The sequence below is a fragment of the Salvelinus sp. IW2-2015 genome, linkage group LG11, assembly GCF_002910315.2.
Source record: "Salvelinus sp. IW2-2015 linkage group LG11, ASM291031v2, whole genome shotgun sequence".
Lineage (NCBI taxonomy): Eukaryota > Metazoa > Chordata > Actinopteri > Salmoniformes > Salmonidae > Salvelinus > Salvelinus sp. IW2-2015.
The window spans coordinates 44158427-44179129 of record NC_036851.1 but is presented as its reverse complement, the minus strand read 5'-3'; the positions used below and the strand labels follow the sequence as shown (position 1 = coordinate 44179129).

The 20703-nt window shown below is 45.6% G+C and overlaps 1 protein-coding gene across 1 annotated transcript in view; it reads right to left on the bottom strand.

The window, feature by feature from the left end:
• Positions 1-20703, bottom strand: part of LOC111970748 (pleckstrin homology domain-containing family G member 4B-like) — a 67958-nt gene that overhangs the window by 9300 nt on the left and 37955 nt on the right. Inside the window, 10 exon segments of the mRNA XM_070445769.1 lie at positions 5606-5634; positions 5637-5687; positions 5690-5761; positions 5764-5827; positions 6131-6162; positions 6165-6213; positions 9173-9422; positions 10962-11983; positions 12445-12642; positions 19344-19466. Of these exon segments, the coding sequence (XP_070301870.1) occupies positions 5606-5634; positions 5637-5687; positions 5690-5761; positions 5764-5827; positions 6131-6162; positions 6165-6213; positions 9173-9422; positions 10962-11983; positions 12445-12642; positions 19344-19466 (1890 nt within the window).

The following is a 20703-nucleotide window of genomic DNA, read 5'->3' as shown; positions in this document are numbered from 1 at the left end:
TCTGATTGAGAACCATACTAGGCCAAACACATAGAAAACTAACAGAACAAAACATAGAAAAACAACATAGAATGCCCACCGCAACTTACGCCCTGACCAACTAAAATAAAGACATAAAAAATGAACTAAGGTCAGAACGTGACAGTACCCCCCCTCCCCAAATGTGCGGACTCCGGCCGCAAAACCTGAACCTATAGGGGAGGGTCTGGGTGAGCATTTCACCGCGGTGGCGGCTCTGGTGCGGGACGTGGACCCCACTCCACCATAGTCTTGGCCCACTTATGTGGCGCCTTTGGTGCGGCGACCCTCGCCGCCGACCTCAGACTGGAGACCATTTCAGCGGGCCCCGAATAGACGGAAACTACCCAGCCAGATCCGGACCAGCGCGAACTCAACGGCTACCACCAGAGATGAAAGAGCGACTCCGGCGCCCGCCGCGCCGAAACAAAACACAAATGACGAGCAGCTCACTGCCACTAACGGCCCGCTCACGAGACCTCTCGACAAAGAGGAGACTCTGCTGCCCGACTAGAGGCGACCGATCTGGGCTGCCTCCGACTAGCAGGCGCTACTCTGGCTGCTCCGACTAAGAGGCGAACGCTCTGGGCTGGAACTCACGACTAATCGGACCTCGCGACTAGAGGCGACTCTGGCTGCTCCGGACTACCGACCGCGCGACTCTGGCTGCTCCGGACTAGGAGGCGACTCTGGTCTGCTCCGGACTAGAGGCGACTCGCGCTGCTCCGACTAGAGGCGACTCGCTGCTCCGGACAGAGGGCACGCTGGAGCTCCAGACTAGAGGCGACGCTGGAGGCTCCGGAATAGAGCGACGCGAGCCCGGACTAGGAGGCGACCTGAGAGCTTGATTAGAGGGCGTCGCTGGACGCTCCGGACTAGAAGCGTTGCTGGAGGCTCCGATGACGTCCTTGTTAGAGTCCTCATGCCATGGATCCTCACTGGAGCTTCGTCCATGATCATCACTGGAGGCTTCGTGCCATGGATTATCACTGAGCTTCTTGCCATGGATCACCACAGGAGTGGAAAGACACACAGGACCGCTCTGGCAGAAACACAGACTCCCAGGCTGGGAGAACATGCAGGAGGGTTATGATTAGCACAGACACAGAACTCACCAGGCTGGAGATATGCAAGAGGCCTTCCTTGGCCGAGCATCGATACACTGGACGCGGAGGCCACTGGCGATCTCGAGCGCCGAGCTAGCACCAACTCGTCCTGACTGGATCCCCCCTGCTAGCCCGCAAGGCGGGAGTTGGAACAGGCCGCACTGGCGTGCTGGCAAACGGAACACTGTGCGTAGGCTGGTGCAGTATACCCCGGCCGAGAGACGCACTGGAGACCAGATGCGCTGAGCCCGTATCATCCCCTCCTGCTCGATGCCCACTCTAGCCGCGCGCCACGAGAGCTGTGTGTGCGCCACTGGACATCGTGCGGCTCCCCCGCATAACACGTGTGCCTGCCCAGTCACTCTCTCGCCACGGTAAGCACGGAAGTTACTCAGGTCTCCTACCTGATCCGCCCTAATCTACCCGTGTGCCTCCCCCCAAAAAAATATTCTGGTGCTGCTCCTGGCCGTTAACTCGCGCCAATTCCTCGTAGTGGCGCCGCTCCGCTCCCTCTAGCTGCCTCCAGCTCCTCTTTCGGACGGCGATACTCCCCCCCTGTGCCCAGGTCCTTTGCCGTCCAAAATTTCCTCCCATGTCCAGGAGTCCAGAACCCTCTGCTCCTGGTTACCACGCTGCTTGGTCCTTTTCTGGTGGGTGGTTCTTAACGGATTTCCTCTTCTCTGAGAGGAGTAGCAAGGATCGGACACACATGGCTGCAGCGTGGTACAAGTGTCCATAATGAGATATATAATAACCTAACAGAACACTGGAACAAAATAACAAAAAGTACACAACAAACACACCAGAAACAGTCCCGATGATGGGAGCAAACACTAACACAGGAAACCAAACCACCCAAAAACACAATAGAAAACACAGACTAAGCCATAACACTTAATGGCCTCCAATCCAGAAGACAACGACTGACACCTGCCTCTGATTGAGAACCATACTAGGCCAAACACATAGAAAACTAACAACAGAACAAAACATAGAAAAACAACATAGAATGCCCACCCCAACTCACRCCCTGACCAACTAAAATAAAGACATAAAAAAGGAACTAAGGTCAGAACGTGACACTTATACTGTATTCATCCCCTGATAGGAATAAACTAAGAAGTGTTTTAGGTTCCGAACGACCTCACGAATGTGGTAGATCAATGGTATTTGGGTTAGGTGGGTAAATGATTTGGCCAAAGTGGGTCACCCAGTTTCAAAACCCCTGCCCTATACAGTCAAACTTTTATCTTAATCTTACAACCTTGACAACGGAAGATAACATAAAAAGGGAGGAAATATTAACATCCGAACTAACTCACAATTGTGGTTTACAGTATAGGCTACAGATGGTGATTTGGGTCGTGCCAATTCTTCCAATGTGGGTCGGCTGAACGAAATCAAATCAAACTTCATTTGTCACATGTGCCGAATACAACAGGTGTAGACCTTGAAATGCTTACTTACAAGCCCTTAATAAAACAACAATGCAGTTCAAGAAAGAGTTAAGAAAATATTTACCAAATAAAGTAAATTGAAAAATAATAAAAAGTAACACAATAAAATAACAATAACGAGGCTATATACAGGGGGTACTGGTACTGAGTCAACGTGCAGGTTAGTACAGGTTAGTCAAGGTAATTTGCACATGTAGGTAGGGGTAAAGTATGCATAGATAATAAACAGCGAGGAGCAGCAGTGTAAAAACAAATGGGGGGGTGGGTCAATGTAAATTGTCCRGGTGGCCATTTGATTCAATGTTCAGCAGTCTTATGGCTTGGGGGTAGAAGCTGTTAAGGAGCCTTTTGGTCCTAGACTTGGCGCTCCGGTACCGCTTGCCGTGCGGTAGCAGAGAGAACAGGCTAAGACTTGGGTGACTGGAGTCGTTGACACTTTTTTGGGCTTTCCTCTAACACCATCTAGTATATACTGTAGGTCCTGGATGGCAGGAAGCTTGGCCCCAGTGATGCACTTGGCCGTACTCACTACCCTCTGTAGCGGTTGCCATACCAGGCGGTGATGCAACCGGTCAGGATGCTCTCCATGGTGCAGCTGTAGAACTTTTTCAGGATCTGGGGACCCATGCCAAATCTTTTCACGCTCCTGATTGGGAAAAGGTGTTGTCGTGCCCTCTTTTTGACTGTCTTGGTGTGTTTGGAACATGATAGTTCATTGGTGATGTGGACACCAAGGAACTTGAAATTCTCGACCCGCTCCACTACAGCCCCGTCGATGTTAATGGGGACTTTTTCTGTAGTCCAGAATGAGCTCCTTTGTCTTGYTCACATTGAGGGAGAGAATTGTTGTCCTGGCCAGGTCTCTGACCTCCTCCCTATAGGCTGTCTCATCGTTGTCGGTAATCAGGCCTACCACTGTTGTGTCGTCAGTGCCGCGTAGGACGTAAGGCTCCGTTGCGCAGGGGAGATGTTTATTCCAGGGTCCTTGCTTAGTGATGAGCTTTGTGGAGCACTGTGGTGTTGAACGCTGAGCTGTAGTGATGAAACAGCATTCTACACTAGGTGTCCTTCTTTGTCCAGGTGTGAAAGGGCAGTGTGGAGTGTGATTGAGATTGCGCATGTGAATCTGTTGGGGCGGTATGTGAATTGGAGTAGTCTAGGGTATCGGGATAAATGCTGTTGATGTGAGCCATCACCAGCCTTTCAAAGCACTTATGGCTACACGTGAGTGCTACGGGGCGGTATAATTTTTGGCAGGTTACCTTCACTTCCTTGGGCACAGGGACTATGGTGGTCTGCTTGAACATGTGAGGTATTACTGAATCGGTCAGGGAGAGGGTGATAAATGTCAGTGAAGAGACATTGCCAGTTTGGTGTGTATGCTTTGAGTACACGCCCTGGTAAGCATATCTGGCCCCACGCTTTGCTTTGTGAAATGTTGCCTGTTTTGTGGTGACCTCCACATCGGCTACTGAGAGCGTTACTAACACAGTCGTCCGAACAGCTGGTCGCTCTAAGCATGTTTCATTGTTGCTTGCCTCTAAGCGAGCTAAAAGAATTTAGCTGGGCAGCTCATGGCTGGGTTTCCTTTGTTGTCCGTAACAGTTTTCAAGCCTGCCAATTCTGACGAGCGCCAGAGCCGGTATAGTAGGATTCAATCTTATTTGTATTGAGCTTTGCTGTTTGATGGTTCATCAGAGGGTGTAGGGGATTTCTTATAAGCGTTGGATTAGTGTCTTGCTCCTTGAAAGCGGCGTCTAGCTCGATTCGGATGTTGCTGTAATCCATGGCTTCTGGTTGGATATGTACTTTTGGTCACTATGGGATGACGTCGTCGATGCACTTATTGATGAAGCTGATGGCTAGAGTTGGATACTCCTCAATGCATTGGATAAATCACAGAACATTTTCCAGTCTGTGCTAGCAAAACAGTCCGTAGCGTAGCATCTGCGTCATCTGACCACTTCCATATTGAAGGAGTCACTGGTACTTTTCTATTTAGTTTTTGCTTGAAGCAGGAATCAGGAGGATAGAATTATGGCAGATTGCCAAATGGAGGGCGAGGAGGAGCTTTGTATGCGTCTCTGTGTGTGGAGTAAAGGTGGTCTAGAGTTTTTTTTCCCTCTGGTTCCACGTGACATGCTGATAGAAATGAGGTCAAACGGATTTAAGTTTCCCTGCATTAAAGTCCCCCCATAGACACAGCACCGCCTCTGCATTAGGATTTTCTTGTTTGCTTATGCCTTGTACCTTTCATTGAGTGCGATCTTAGTGCCAGCATCGGTTTGGTGGTAAATAGATGGCTATGAAAATATAGATTAAAATTCTCTTGGTAAATACTGTGGTCTACAGCTTATCATCAGATACTCCACCTCAGGTGAGCAAAACCTTGAGATTTCTTATATTAGATGTTGCACACCAGCTGCTATTGATAATTAAACACAACCACCACCTCGTCTTACGGAGGCAGCTGTTCTGTCACAGGACCCAGCCAACTGTATATATTATCCATGTGTCGTTCAGATACGACTCTGTGAAAAATATGATATTACAGTTTTGAATGTCCAATGGTAGGATAGTCTTGACGGAGCTCATCCAGTTTTCTCAATGATTGCACATTGGCCAATAGAATGTATGGTAGATGCGGGTTACCCATCTGCTGACTAATTCTCACAAGGCACCCGGACTTGCGTCCCTGTATCGGCATCTCTTCTTCATGCGAATGACAGGGATTAGGCCTGGTCCGGTAAATCCTTCGTGTCCGACTCGTTAAAGAAAAAATATTTTGTCTAGTTTGAGGTGAGTAAACGCTGTTCTGATATCTAGAAGCTCTTTTTGATCAAAGAGACGTGGCAGAAACATTACGTACAAAATAGTTACAAAAACGTGAAAAAACACAAAATGCACAATTGGTTCGGGCCTGTAAAACGGCAGCCATCTCCTCCAGTGCCATTATTTACATTGTTACTCTTCAGTCCTCCTTTTCTACTCCTCCTCCAATCCTCTTCCCCAATCCTCACTCACATCACAGTCCTGGATGTCGTCCATGGCAGCAGGTTGTTGCCATGCCGTAGCTGGAACTGGATGACCTCCAGGGCGTGCTGGACTCGGCCTCTCACCGGCTCCTGTGGGGCCCGCACTCCCTCACCATGTCCTGCAGCAGTAGGCTGTACTTGCTGTCCGCTGCACCGGCTTCAGCAGGTAAGAAGACAGGTCCATCTTGTCCCCCAGCTGCAGCTGTTTTTGCTGGAGTGTTAGGAAAACAGAGTTCGGGCAATTCCATATAATTCATTCAAATCAGAAATTAAAAACTGAAATTCCAATTGCATTTCTTTAAAAATTGGAATTTGATTGTTGACCGAATTTAAATGAATTGACACAAACCTGTTAGGACATGCATGTTATAAATATCTGTTAATAAAGGGATTTTTCAATTTTTTGGGCAAACACCATTGTTCCGGGGGCACTTCTACATACCACTATTAAAGGATGAGTATGCATTATATCCTATAATATCAGTGTCTCTGACAGTTTATTTGACGTCCCTACTTGAAAAGTCATGGCGTGGTTGATGAGTAGCTGTCTGACTGGGGTTGTTTTTGCTGAAGGAGGGCGTACAGACCAAGATCTCTCTCTGGATAGGGGTAAGAGCACAGAATTCATAGAAAATACAAATAAACTATAAAGTATTATTGTTGTATTCTGTTTTACACAGCTGTAGAACCTACGTGCCTGTTGATTTTCAAGATTATAATTGACTGACTTGTGGCATGCGGTCAATCACTTGTTGTTGGTGAGTGCCAAAGAGGATGAAAGATAAGTTATAATAAAGACTGAAACGTCTCTCACCCCAAAAAGTAAAGCAATGTTATTGTAAACACTTGTTGATTGTTTGTTTAGAGGCAGTTGGATTAAAATATACTGTTTACAGTGTTCTAACTGTTATACGTGTTACTAATATTGTTATAACATGTTACTAACTCGTTATACAGTGTTACTAATATTTAACCAGTGTTAATATAATGTTATACCATGTTAATACTATGTTTACAAGTGTTACTAAATATGTTATACCAGTGTTACTAAATACTGTTTATACCATGTTTACTAAATACTGTTATACCAGTGTTACTAAATTACGTTATACCAGTGTTACTAAATACTGTTTATACCAGTGTTACTAAATACTGTTATACCAGTGTTACTAATACTGTTATACAATGTTACTAAATACTGTTATACAGTGTTTACTAAATACTGTTTTATAACCAGTGTTACTAACTACTGTTATACCAGTGTTACTAAATACTGTTATACCAGTGTTACTAATACTGTTATACCATGTTACTAATTCTTTGTTTATACAGTGTTACTAAATAGTTATCCAGTGTTACTAAATACTGTTATCACAGTGTTACTAAATACTGTTATACCAGTGTACTAAATACTGTTATACCAGTGTTACTAATATGTTATACCAGTGTTACTAAATACTGTTTTCGCATGTTATAAACTGTTATACACCAGTGTTACTAAATACTGTTATACCAGTGTTATAAAATACTGTTATACCAGTGTTCTAAATACTGTTATACAGTGTTACTAATAACTGTTATAACCAGTGCTTCCTAAATACTGTTATACCAGTGTTATAATATGTTATAGCAGTGTTACTAATACTGTATATACAGTGTTACTAATACTGTTCATATCGTGTTATAATATGTTATACACAGTGGTTACAATACTTTAACAGTGTTTACTACTTACTGTTATAACAGTGTTACTAAATACTGTTATACCAGAGTGTTACTAATACTGTTATCAGATGTTTATACTAGTTAAATACCCAGTGTATACTAATACTGTTATACCAGTGTTCTAAATATGTTACACAGTGTTACTAAATACTGTTTTACCAGTGTTCTAATACTGTTATACCAGTGTTACTAAATACTGTTATAACAGGTGTTAATAATACTGTTATACCAGTGTTACTAAATACTGTTATATACCAGTGTGTTAAAGTGACTGTTATACAGTGTTACTAAATACTGTTATACAGTGTTACTAAATACGTGGTACAACAGTGTTACTAAATACTGTTATACCAGTGTGTTACTAAATACTGTTATACCAGTGTTTACTGTAAATACTGTTATACCAGTGTACTACAACTACTGTTATACCAGTGTTACAAAATACTGTTATCGACAGTGTCTAAATACTGTTACATGGTTACTAATACTGTTATATACCAGTGTTACTAAATACTGTATATCAATCTGTTACCAGTGTTACTAAATGATCCTGTTACTTCTTAACCAGTGTTACTAAATACTGTTACCCGTGTTATACATCTGTTATACAGTGTATAATACTGTTACAACTATCTGTTATACACCAGTGTTTACTAAATACTGTTATACCGTGTTACTAATACTGTTTATCGTGTTACTAAATACTGTTCCCCAGTGTTATAATACTGTTATACCAAGTGTTACTAATTGTTTATACCAGTGTTACTAATACTGTTATCCCAGTGGTTACTAAACTGTTATACAGTGTTACTAATTGTTATACCAGTGTTATAAATACTGTTAATCCAATGTTACTAATACGTTAACAGTGTTATAACTTGTTACTATACAGTGTTACTAACTGTAACCAGTGTTACTAAATACTGTTATAACCAGTGTTTACTAAAATTGTTTACAGTGTTCTAAATATGTTATACCAGTGTTACTAAATACTGTTATACCAGTGTTACTACAATACTGTTATACCAGTGTTACTTTACATGTTACTAAATGTATATCTGTCACTTATAATATGTTACAAGTGTTACTATACATATCGTTATACCAGTGTTTAAATACTGTTATACCAGTGTTACTAAATATGTTACACCAGTGGTTACTCATAATACTGGTTACAGACAGTGTTTACTAAATACTGTTACCAGTGTTACTAAATTACTGTTTAACACCAGTGTTTACTAAATACTGTTATACCCAGTGTTACTAAATCTGTACACCACGTGTTACTAATATACGTAACCAGTGTTACTAAATACTGTTAATGCCCAGTGTTACTATATTACTGTATACAGTGTTACTAAATATGTTTAACCAGTGTTACTAAATACTGTTTATACACCAGTGTTACTAAATACTGTGTATACCAGTGTTACTAAATACTGTTATACCAGTGTTACTAACTTCTGTTATACCCAGTGTTTACTAACTACATTGTAATACAACCAGTGTTACTAAATACTGTTATACCAGTGTTACTAAATACTGTTATACCAGTGTTACTAAATACTGTTATACCAGTGTTACTAACTGTCTATTTTAACTTCTCTGTGAAGCGATGAGGACACTACCCTGGAAAGGKTGCCGTCCTTCACTTAAAACGCATCATCACAGTTTTTGCTCTGTAGTAAAAGCGCTCTTGAAAACTTGACTGCTGACATGCAACATTTTTGGGATTGTATTAACAGTGGATTTATGAACAAAAGATTGAAATATCCGCTTCAAGTTAGGTTTAGTTATCACACGGTTAAGGTTCGTAAYCATGGGAACCCACATGTCGTAGGAAGCAGCGTCCCACTCTGAAKGGTTCTCGGAGGCAGCCCTCCAGCTCTTTCAGAAAGTGATGGCGGTGGAAGTCATGGAGCTTCTCCAGGTTGCCGAAAATGTTCCCCCCCTGGCCCCTTAGGTCCTGAGGCACATCAGGCCTCTCCAGCTCAGGGAAGTAGTGCTCTCGCACGTAGCCTAGAGATCGTACATACTCCCTCTCAGTCAACAACAGCTCCTCCATGATCCTCTGCAACTTCCTGTCCACACAAGAAACAGGAAATTGGGAATTATAAGGAGGAGGAATTTGGACAATGCSTTCTCTAATTTACCCCTTACCCTCACCCTACTTACTTTAACCCTAAAGCTAACCTTGTAACATAACCCTGTAACTTTAGCAAGCTGTTGCATTTCAACAGAGTTGCAGTTGATAGTTTGTTGGTAGTTTGAACATCTGTAGATCATCTATAGGGGATTATACAAATTAACAGTGACCGATTTCCTTAATCAAATCAAATCAAATTGTATTTGTCACATGCACCGAATACAACAGGTGTAGACCTTAYCGWGAAATGCTTACTTACAAGCCCTTAACCAACAATGCAGTTTTACGAAAAATACCACAAAAAAAGAAATACAAGTAACAAATAATTAAAGAGCAGCAGTAAAATAACAGGCTATATATAGGAAGTACCGGTCCAGAGTCAATGTGCGGGGGCACCGGTTAGTCGAGGTAATTGAGGTAATACGTACATGTAGGTAGAGTTATTAAAGTGACTATGCATAGATAATAACAGAGAGTAGCAGCAGCGTAAAGGGAGGGKGGGGCAATGCAAATAGTCTAGGTACCCATTTGATTAGATGTTCAGGAGTCTTATGGCTTGGGGGTAGAAGCTGTTTAGGAGCCTCTTGGACCTAGATTTGGCACTCCGGTACCGCTTGCTGTGCGGTATGTAGTTATTGTAAAGATTACAGGCAACTAATCTTAATCTGAAATCTAACAAAGACCCAAAGAGAAACCATCTCGATGCTGCATTTCTACGAACACTGCATGCTGTAAATTTCCTTTGTCACTCATTTGTTTATTTAAGTATTTATTTCCCATGTATTTCCCATGTATTTCCCATAAACCCATTCCCATAACAATTGCAGATTGATAATAGCTTGTGTGACTAATGGCATAGCTGCTGTAAAGAGGTCAATGGAACTCGGCCAAAACAATGGAAATGCCATGGAAACACTTGGGGGAATGATGCAGTGAGGGAAAGATCCCGAATCTCCTCATTGTCCCCCAGCAAAATTAGCCTACATTTAGGCTATTGTTAAAATGTGTATGTCATACTATGTTGAGGTAAAAATCGGAGTGTAATGCTTGTATGGATCTCAAACCGAATACATGTTCATGTCATCATTACCAATCAACTGCATTACAGTTAAAAACGACTTTGACTAACACCTCTGATTTCTCTATGCTACCAGATTATAAGAACGGGAGTTAGYATTTAGCAGTCACTTCTTCTAAACCTGAAAAGGACTACTTCTAAATGTTATGCAGCAAAAACAGCCAAATACACCCAAATCAGACTTTAGTAACCACATTGTGGRCCTGTTACAATACATCCGTCATGATGGATTTTAAGAGCGTAAGAGCAGATTTGTTGAACGTGCGCCAATCCGGTATCCTTCTTCTATCCCCCACGGTCTGCGTTGCATTGACCTCTGTACCGCATCTATGCTGGTCATTTCTGGGAGAAAAAAAATTCTGATAGCTGTTGAGAAGGTGGAGGTGCATCACTCACAGGACATTGCTGGCATTTTCTTCAGATTGTGTGTCGGCTAATGACGAGGCTTCCTGTGTTTCATCACCACTAGGGTCAGTCAAGGACACTGAAGACACCTGTATGGGGTCACCACCTTCCCTATCCCCATTTGACTTACAGCAGGAGTGGCCAGAGCAGAAACTTCCATTACGGGAGATATCATGAGGGTTTTGGGGTGACTGCAGTGCCACTACTAGGTGCCGGCTATGGGAGTGCCTTGCCGATAAGGGGGAGGAGCCACACTCTGAGGACAGGAGAGAGCTCATACAGGAACCCTCACTCAGGGACCGCCCCAAGGCACTGTGTTTCCATGGAAACACCTCACACTTGCCAATTGGATCCCCCCTCTTGAGGTCCGCCTCGCTGTGGCGCCTCCCTGGGCCACCTCCTCCATCTTGAGGCATCACTGGAATCAGTGTCCCCTCTTTGCCTGGGAATTTAGGTGACTGGGACACTTCTTTGGCTCCTTTGCCCCTTTTCGAGTCCGCTTTGAAAGGGAGGTTAAAACATGTGATGTGAGCGCAGTCCCTAGTATTGCTTTCTCTGCTCTCCATCTGGTCCTGGGAGGCCCTCCCTGAGTTATCGGCCACCCCTGGAGGGGAAGTTGAGGCCGGAGCGAGGGAGCAAGGGGCCCCCACCTCCTCCTCCTTCTCCTCTTCACTCTCCTTTCCTGTCTCTAGCACCCTGCTCTTCACTTGAGCTCCGCAGGCTGTGGGCTGCTGCTGGTCTTTGCCGGCTGCTCCTCCCCGCTGTTGCAATCTCTCCCCCAGCCGCTGGCTGACTTCTTGGCACTGGATCCAGGCTGCATTCCACAGCCTCATCCCCCCAGAGCCCCTCGCACTGTAGGCTTTGGCTTTCACAGTCTGGAAGTGTCGAGCCGAGAAGCAGTTACCCAATCTCTCCTTGTAGGTCTTAAGTGTACTTAGATTGGCTTTGGCAGGGTAACACCCTGTCTCTACCTGCTCAAGATATTGCCTGCATTCCTTGGCTAGGGCAGCAACCTACAGGAAACAATACAGAGAGCAGATTTGTTAGTGTCATAGTGTTATTTCAGAAGTATTAGAAGTGAAGTGTTTTTGTTGTGTATTACTTGGATGGGAAGTTGGGGTTCAGAAAAGATTGATGGGAGGGATTTACGACTGTTGTGGCTAGGGGTTAAAGAGGGGGCATGTCCGTAAATGTATTTATCCTTCCTTCCTTCAGTTCATACATGATATGATTTACAACATAGAAACATGGTGGTAGTGATGGTAAAAGTAATATCGTGGGAGAAATGACGCAGAGTTAGAATCAATTCCATTTTAATTCCTGTCAGTCCTCCATCAAAGTGTAATACATATCYTGTACCTGACTGGAATTTAAGTGGAATTGACCCAGTAAATAATAAAAATAAAAATAAAATAATAAAAGAGTAAAAAAGAAAGAAGAGGTTTTGAAAGAACCAGGGTATTGCTCGACTAACCTGTTCACAGAAGCGATAGACATACACCATGTTGTCAAGCTCGGTACGCCTTTTCTCTGCTCTTAACAGAAAGTCGGCCATATTGGATTTGAAAGTGTTCATCACGGTCCGAAAAACCTCCATCTCAGTGTTAGAGTTGGTGGGACCCAGAATCTTCTCAACCTCCATCATCAGTGTCAAGGTCTGCTGTTTTTTCTCCTATGAAGAATAACAAAGATTTAAATTCCCACAACTCCTGCTTTTCCTCCCCATCTGCACATTACGTAAGCTCTGATAAGCGCAATTCATTGTGATAAATAGGTTTTTCGTTATTTGTTCTGAGGAAATATGCTCCAACTGTTTTTCTTGCAGCTGTGGAGTAAAAGGAAATGAATTATGAAATGGATATCTCAAAATAATACGGTCAAAGAAGTTTTGCTTCTCTAGTCATGATTTTGGCCAGGACTGTTCAGGTTTTGGTCACTAGATGTCCCCATTGCACCTTTTTTGTACCTTTTTGTTTTTTCCTTGCTCTAATTATTGTTTGCACCTGTGTGTCGTTCCTTGTTAGTATTTAAACCCTGTGTGTTCCTCAGTTCTTTGCTCAGTGTTTGTATGTTAGCACCCGCCCAGCCTTGTTGTGAACATATTTCTCTTATTGGATTTTCCAGAGGTTCTCTGGTTTAGTGCTTGTGTATTTTTGAGTAGTCTTTTGAGGTTTGTTTTTCCCTGCTGTTTTTACCACTTTGTGGAGTTTCTTTGTATTTTGGAGGATATCCATTTTGTGCCTCTTGGCTTTATTTTTGGACGTGGTGGATTTATATTCTTTGCCTGAAGATCTTGTCCTTTTATTAAACCACCATTTCTAGTACTGCTGAGTCTGCCTCATCTTCTGGGTTCTGCCGACTATTAGTGACTGTTTCTCTCACCGGGTCCTGCATCTTCAGAGTCAAATCTTAACTTGAGATAAGGTCTACATACAGTTGAAGTCGGAAGTTAACATACACTAAGGTTGGAGTCATTAAAACTCTACTTTGTGCATGACACAAGTAATCTTTCCAACAATTGTTTACAGACAGATTATTTCACTTATAATTCACTGTATCACGATTCCAGTGGGTCAGAAGTTTACATACACTAAATTGACTGTGCCTTTAATAAACAGCTTGGAAAATTCCAGAAAATGATGTCATGCTTTAGAAGCTTCTGATAGGCTAATTGACATAATTTTAGTCAATTTGTCACGACTGCCACCGAAGTCGGTTCCTCGCCTTGTTCGGGCGGTGTTTGGCGGTCGGCGTCACCGGTCTTCTAGCCATCGTCGATCCACTTTGGACTGCTGGGAGAGATAGAGAGTCCCTCCAGCGCCTCCACCAGCACAACAGGGGTTCCCACTACTCGTCCCTCCTGTACTCGGTCCCAGTGGAATGCGTCTCGCCCTTCCCAGGGAGTATGATGGGACGGCGGCACGGTGCCAGGGCTTCCTGCTACAGCTGGACCTATACCTGGGCACTGTTTACCCGGCTCCGTCGGGAAGGCCGCCCTCGCCTTGTGCCTCTCAGGGAGAACTCTGGAGTGGGCTAACGCCGTGTGGGGAGATGGAGATGCGACGTTGGACGACTTCACGGAGTTYACCCGCCGCTTCCRCCCGAGGGTAGAGCGGTGGGTGAACGTCTTATCCACCTGAKGCAGGGGAGGAGGAGCGCCCAGAAGTTCGCCATGGAATTTCGGACCCTTGCCGCAGGAGCGGGATGGAACGGCAGGGCCCTTATYGACCACTACTGTTGCAGCCTGCCCGAGGATGTCCGTCGGGAGTTGGCCTGCAGGGATACCACCCTCACCTTCGACTAGCTGGTGGACCTGTTCATTTGGTTGGATWACCTGCTGGTCACCCGTGGATGTCCAGAGAGGGCACCTGTGGATGTCCCTCTCCCAGCACCACCGCTCCGGTGCCTATGGAGCTGGGAGGTGCTGCTAAGGGAGGCCGGAGGAGGGGCTTTCACGTGTACCATCTGTGACCGCAGAGGTCACACTGCTGGTCGGTGCCGGGTGGGTTCCTCTAGGGGTCGAGGCATTAGGTAGGGCACTCTGGCGTCACCCCAGGWGAGCATGCACCACTCTCATCCARATCCCTCTGTTGTACACCTGTTTGTGCATGTTTACTTTCCTGAGTTTTCCCCGCATTCCCAGCATAAGGCGCTCGTCGATTCAGGCACGGCTGAGAATTTTATCGACAGAGCATTCGCCCATAGGTTAGGGATCCCTACTGTTCCAGTGGTTAGGCCTTTCCCAGTTCACGCTCTGGACAGTCGACCATTAAGGTCTGGTGTAATTAGGAAAGCTACCATCCCCCTGGGCATGGTGACACAGGGGGGTCACGAGGAGAGAATCAGTCTCTTCCTCATTGACTCTCCTGTGTTTTTCGTGGTACTAGGCCTTCCCTGGTTAACTYGTCATGACCCCACTATTTCATGGCAACAGAGGGCTCTCACGGGGTGGTCGCGAGAGTGCTCAGGGAGGTGTTTAGGGGTTTCCGTTGGTGCTACTACGGTGGAAAGTCCAGACCAGGTCTCCACCGTGCGCATACCCCCCGAATATGCCGATTTGGCTCTCACCTTCTCCAAAAAGAAGGCAACACAATTACCACCTCATCGACGGGGGGATTGTGCGATACATCTCCTGGTAGACGCTGCACTTCCCAGGAGTCACGTGTATCCCCTGTCACAGGCGGAGACTGCGGCTATGGAAACATACTGTATGTCTCCGAATCCCTGCATCAGGGGTACATTTGGTCTTCCACTTCACCCGCCTCCTCGAGTTTATTTTTTGTGAAGAAGAAGGAGAGAGGTCTGCGCCCGTGTATTGACTACCGAGGCCTAAATCAGATCACGGTGAGGTACAGTTCCCCGCTACCTCTTATCGCCCTGGCGATTGAGTCAATGCACGGGGYGCGCTTCTTCACCAAACTAGATCTCAGGAGCGCTTACAACCTGGTGTGTATCAGGGAGGGAGACGAGTGGAAGACGGCGTTCAGTACGACCTTATGGCATTATGAGTACCTCGTCATGCCGTATGGGTTGATGTATGCTCCATCAGTCTTCCAAGTATTTGTAGATGAGATTTTCAGGGACCTGCACGAGCAGGGTGTAGTGGTGTATATTGATGACATTCTGATATACTCCGCTACACTCACCGAGCATGTGTCCCTGGTGTGCAGGGTGCTTGGTTGACTGTTKGAGCATGAACTGTACGTCAAGGCTGAGAAATGCCTGTTCTTCCAATTGTCCATCTCCTTCATAGGGTACCGCATTTCCACCTCAGGGGTGGAGATGAAGAGTGACCGCATTTCAGCGGTGCGTAATTGGCCGACTCCCACCACGGTAAAGGAGGTACAACGGCTTCTAGGGTTTGCCAATTACTACCGGAGGTTTAGGGGGTTTTGGTCAGGTAGCGGCTCCCATTACCTCACTACTGAAGGGGGGACTGGTGTGTTTGCAGTGGTCGGCTGAGGCGGACAGGGCTTTTGGTTCCTGAGGGCTCTGTTTACCTTGGCTCCCGTGCTGGCCCATCCGGATCCCTCTTTGGCGTTCATAGTGGAGGTGGACGCGTCCGAGGCTGGGATAGGAGCCGTGCTCTCTCAGCGCTCGGGTACACCACTGAAGCTCCGCCCCTGTGCCTTCTTCTCGAGGAAGCTCAGCCTGGCGGAGCGAAACTATGACGTGGGGGACAGGGAGCTGTTGGCTGTCGTCAGGGCTCTGAAGGCGTGGAGACATTGGCTTGAGGGGGCTAAACACCCTTTTCTCATCTGGACTGACCACCGCAATCTGGAGTACATCTGGGCAGCGAGGATACTGAACCCTCGCCAGGCAAGATGGGCCATGTTTTTCACCCGTTTTGTTTTCACACTTTTTTACAGACCAGGTTTCCAGAACGTGAAGGCAGACACACTGTCCCAGCTGTTTGACACAGAGGAGCAGCCCATGGATCCCACCCCCATACTCCCGGCCTCCTGCCTGGTGGCACCAGTAGTATTGGAGCTGGACGCGGACATTGAGCAGGCGTTACGTGTAGAGCCCGTTCCCCTCCAGTGTCCCGCTGGGCGTCTGTACGTCCCATCTGCTGTCCGTGATCGGCTGATCTATTGGGCCAACACGTCACCTTCCTCTGGTCATCCAGGCATCGGTCGGACGGTGCGCTGTCTGAGTGGGAAGTACTGGTGGCCTACTTTGGCCAAGGACGTGAGGGTTTATGTTTCCTCTTGCTCGGTGTGCGCTCAGTGTAAGGCTCCTAGGCACCTGCCCAGAGGTAAGCTACACCCCTTACACGTTCCACAACGGCCTTGGTCACAACTGTCGATCGATTTCCTGACCGATCTCCCCCATCACAGGGAAACACCACGATCCTGGTTGTTGTGGATCGTTTCTCTAAGTCCTGCCRTCTCCTTCCTCTGCCCGGTCTCCCTACGGCCCTACAGACTGCGGAGGCCTTGTTTAAGCACGTCTTCCGGCACTATGGGGTGCCTGAGGATATAGTGTCTGATCGGGGTCCCCAGTTCACTTCGAGGGTCTGGAGGGCAATCATGGAACGTCTGGGGGTCTCGGTCAGCCTTACCTGGGTTTTCACCCCGAGAGTAACGGGCAGGTGGAGAGAGTTAACCAGGATGTGGGTAGGTTTCTGAGGTCTTATTGCCAGGACCAGCCGGGGGAGTGGGCGGCGTTTGTGCCCTGGGCAGAGTTGGCCAAGTACTCGCTCCGCTACTCCTCCACTAACCTCTCCCCCTTCCAGTGCGTACTGGGGTATCAGCCGGTTCTGGCTCCTTGGCATCAGAGTCAGACCGAGGCTCCTGTGGTGGATGACTGGTTCCGGCGCGCGGAGGAGACATGAGGCCCCGTGTTCGCACGGGGGGACTGGGTCTGGCTCTCGACCCGAAACCTGCCCCTCCTCCTGCCCTTCCGGAAGCAGGATCCGCGGTTTGTGGGGCCATTTAAAGTCCTGAGGAGACTGAACGAGGTGAGTTACAGGTTACAGCTTCCCCCCGATTACCGTATTAACCCCTCGTTCCATGTGTCTCTCCTCAGGCCGGTGGTGGCTGGCCTGCTCCAGGAGTCTGAGGTGCGGAAGGTTCCTCTGCCCCCTCTGGACATCGAGGGGGCCCCGGCGTACGCCGTTCGATCCATACTGGATTCGAGGCGTCGGGCGAGGGACCTTCAGTACCTCGTGGACTGGGAGGGGTAGGGTCCGGAGGAGAGATGCTGGGTTCCGGTGGAGGACGTGTTGGACCCTTCTATGCTGCGGGAGTTCCACCGTCTCCGTCCGGATCACCCTGCACCTCGCCCTCCGGGTCATCCTCGAGGCCGGTGTCGACGCGCTGCTGGAGCCGTGCGACTTTCACCGAAGTCGGTTCCTCTCCTAGTTCGGGCGGCGTTCGGCGGTCGGCGYCACCGGTCTTCTAGCCATCGTCAATCCACTTTTAATTTTCCATTTGTTTTGTCTTGTTTTCCTACACACCTGGTTCTCATTACCCTCATTAAGTGTTGTGTATTTAACCCTCTGTTCCCCCCATGTCTTTGTGTGGAATTGTCTGTTGTAAGTGCTTGTGCACATGATTACTGGTGCGTGTCGGGTTTTGTACCCATATTGGTTATTTCTTTATGCCGTTGGGTTTTTGTATTAAACTGCTCCGGCTATTACCTAGTTTTGCTCTCCTTCGTATGACTTCCCTGCCACCAGTTCCGCACCACTTACACAATTGGAGGTTTACCTGTGGATTTATTCCAAGGCCTACCTTCAAACTCAGCRCTTCTTTGCTTGACATCATGGTMAAATCAAAAGAAATCAGCCAAGACCTCAGAAAAACAATTGTAGACCTCCACAGGTCTGGTTCATCCTTCAGAKCAATTTCCAAACSCCTGAAGGTACCATGTTCATCAGTACAAACAATAGTACGCAAGTATAAACACCATGGGACCACGCAGCCGTCWTACCGCTCAGGAAGGASATGTGTTCTGTCTCCTAGAGATGAATGTATTTCGGTGCGAAAAGTGCAAATCAATCCCAGAACAACAGCAAAGGACYTTGTGAAGATGCTGGAGGAAATAGGTACGAAGGTATCTATATCCACAGTAAAACGAGTCCTATATCCACATAACCTGAAAGGCCGCTCAGCAAGGAAGAAGCCACTGCTCTAAAACCGCCATAAAAAAAACAGACTACGGTTTGCAAATAGTCCGGGTAGCCATTTGATTACCTTAAGGACAACAAAGTCAAGGTATTGGAGTGGACATCACAAAGCCCTGACGTCAATCCTATAGAAAATTTGTGGGCAGAACTGAAAAAGCGTGTGCGAGCAAGGAGGCCTATAAACCTGACTCAGTTACACCAGCTCTGTCAAGAGGAATGGGCCAAAATTCACCCAACTTATTGAGGGAAGCTTGTGGAAGGCTACCCAAAACGTTTGACCCAAGTTAAACAATTTAAAGGCAATGCTACCAAATACTAATTGAGTGTATGTAAACTTCTGACCCACTGGGAACGTGAAGAAATAATTAAAAGCTGAAATAAATAATTTTCTCTACTATTATTCTGACATTTCTCATTCTTAAAATATAGTGGTGAACCTAACTGACCTAAGACAGGGAATTTTTACTAGGATTAAATGTCAAGAATTGTGAAAAACTGAGTTTAAATGTATTTGGCTAAGGTGTATGTAAACTTCCGACTAGTAAAACTGTTTCTACATAAACCAGACCTTTGCGAATAGCCTCCACTAATGTCAATAGGGGGTCTGCAGAGAAATGTGAGCTCAACTAAGGAATCAGCCCTTAAATGCCCACTCCGTGAGTTTTACAACCATTTTCGATCATTGACTTGAATATACCTCATAAGCTTTATTAAACAGTCTAACCCCAACCCAGCTGTACCTTGGCCTGAGTGAGGAAGGAGCCAAAGTGCTGAAGGGCTTGGCTCACACTCTCCAGGGTGTCCTCAGTTGAGTTGGAAACCTTTAGCTGTTGCTCTCCTTCTGTATTAAACCACATCTTGGCCTATGAAGTACACATTCAGATAGAAAAATATATATCATAAGGCATACTAATCAGACCTAGGTGAATAGAGTATTCATTTTCTTTCAATCATTTTAGCTGCCCTTGATTTAACCTTTACGTGATCGGTGTCCCTAAACCGGGAAGGTTGTTGCTAAAGTGCTAAAYCTTCCAGGACATAGACATGTCTTATATTGGCAGAAAGCATACATTCATGTTAATCTAACTGCACTGTCCAATTTACAGTAGCTATTACATTGAAAAAATACCATGCTATTGTTTGAAGAGTGCACAACCACAAAACGCTTTTATCACGGCAACTGGTTTGACACATTCACCTCTGAAGGTAAATAATGTACTTACATTCAGTAATCTTGCTCTGATTTGTCATCCTGAGGGTCCCAGAGATAACAGGTAGCATAGCTGTGTTTGATCAAATCTATTTTTATATTCAAATGTAGGAACTGGGTTCTTCAGTTTGAACCCCTGCTGTCTTTGGCTCCACACCCACCCCACCCGGCCATCTAGATGTGTGAAGGTTAGTGTCTTTTCTGTAGGGAAGCTAATTATCCAACATGTATGACATTCCTTGGMGTGTGTAAACTTACAAAAATGCTATGGTAATAAAAAATGTATGTTCTCTGTAGTTATGTACTTGAAAATGTATAAATTGACCAATTCGGAAAAACTCCTGGCAGACTTGATACAATATATAGTGTAGTGATGTAATGGTTCACTGAATCAGTCTGAGACTTTGCACACACACTGCTGCTGTATGGTGGCCATCATCTACATGTTCTTGCATTTCAAAGATGATGGAATCTAATGTGTTATATTCTCCTACATTAATTTCACATTTCCACAAACTTCAAAGTGTTTCCTTTCAAATGGTATAAAKAATATCCTTGCTTCAGGTCCTGAGCTATAGGCAGTTAGATTTGGGTATGTCATTTTAGGCGAAAATGAAAAAAAAKTGTACGATCTTTAAGAGCAGGCAGGTGTAGTTTCCTATTCTAAGTGACAAATAAGAATGTCTGTTGTACACAATGTACGGTGCCTTCAGTAAGTATTCATACCCCTTGACTTATTCCACATCTTGTTGTGTTACAGCATGAATTCAAAATGGATGGAAAATATATATAATCTCACCAATCCACACACAATACCCCATAATGACAAAGTGAAAACATGTTTTTAGATATTTTTATAGATCTATTGAAAATAAAATACAGAAATCTCA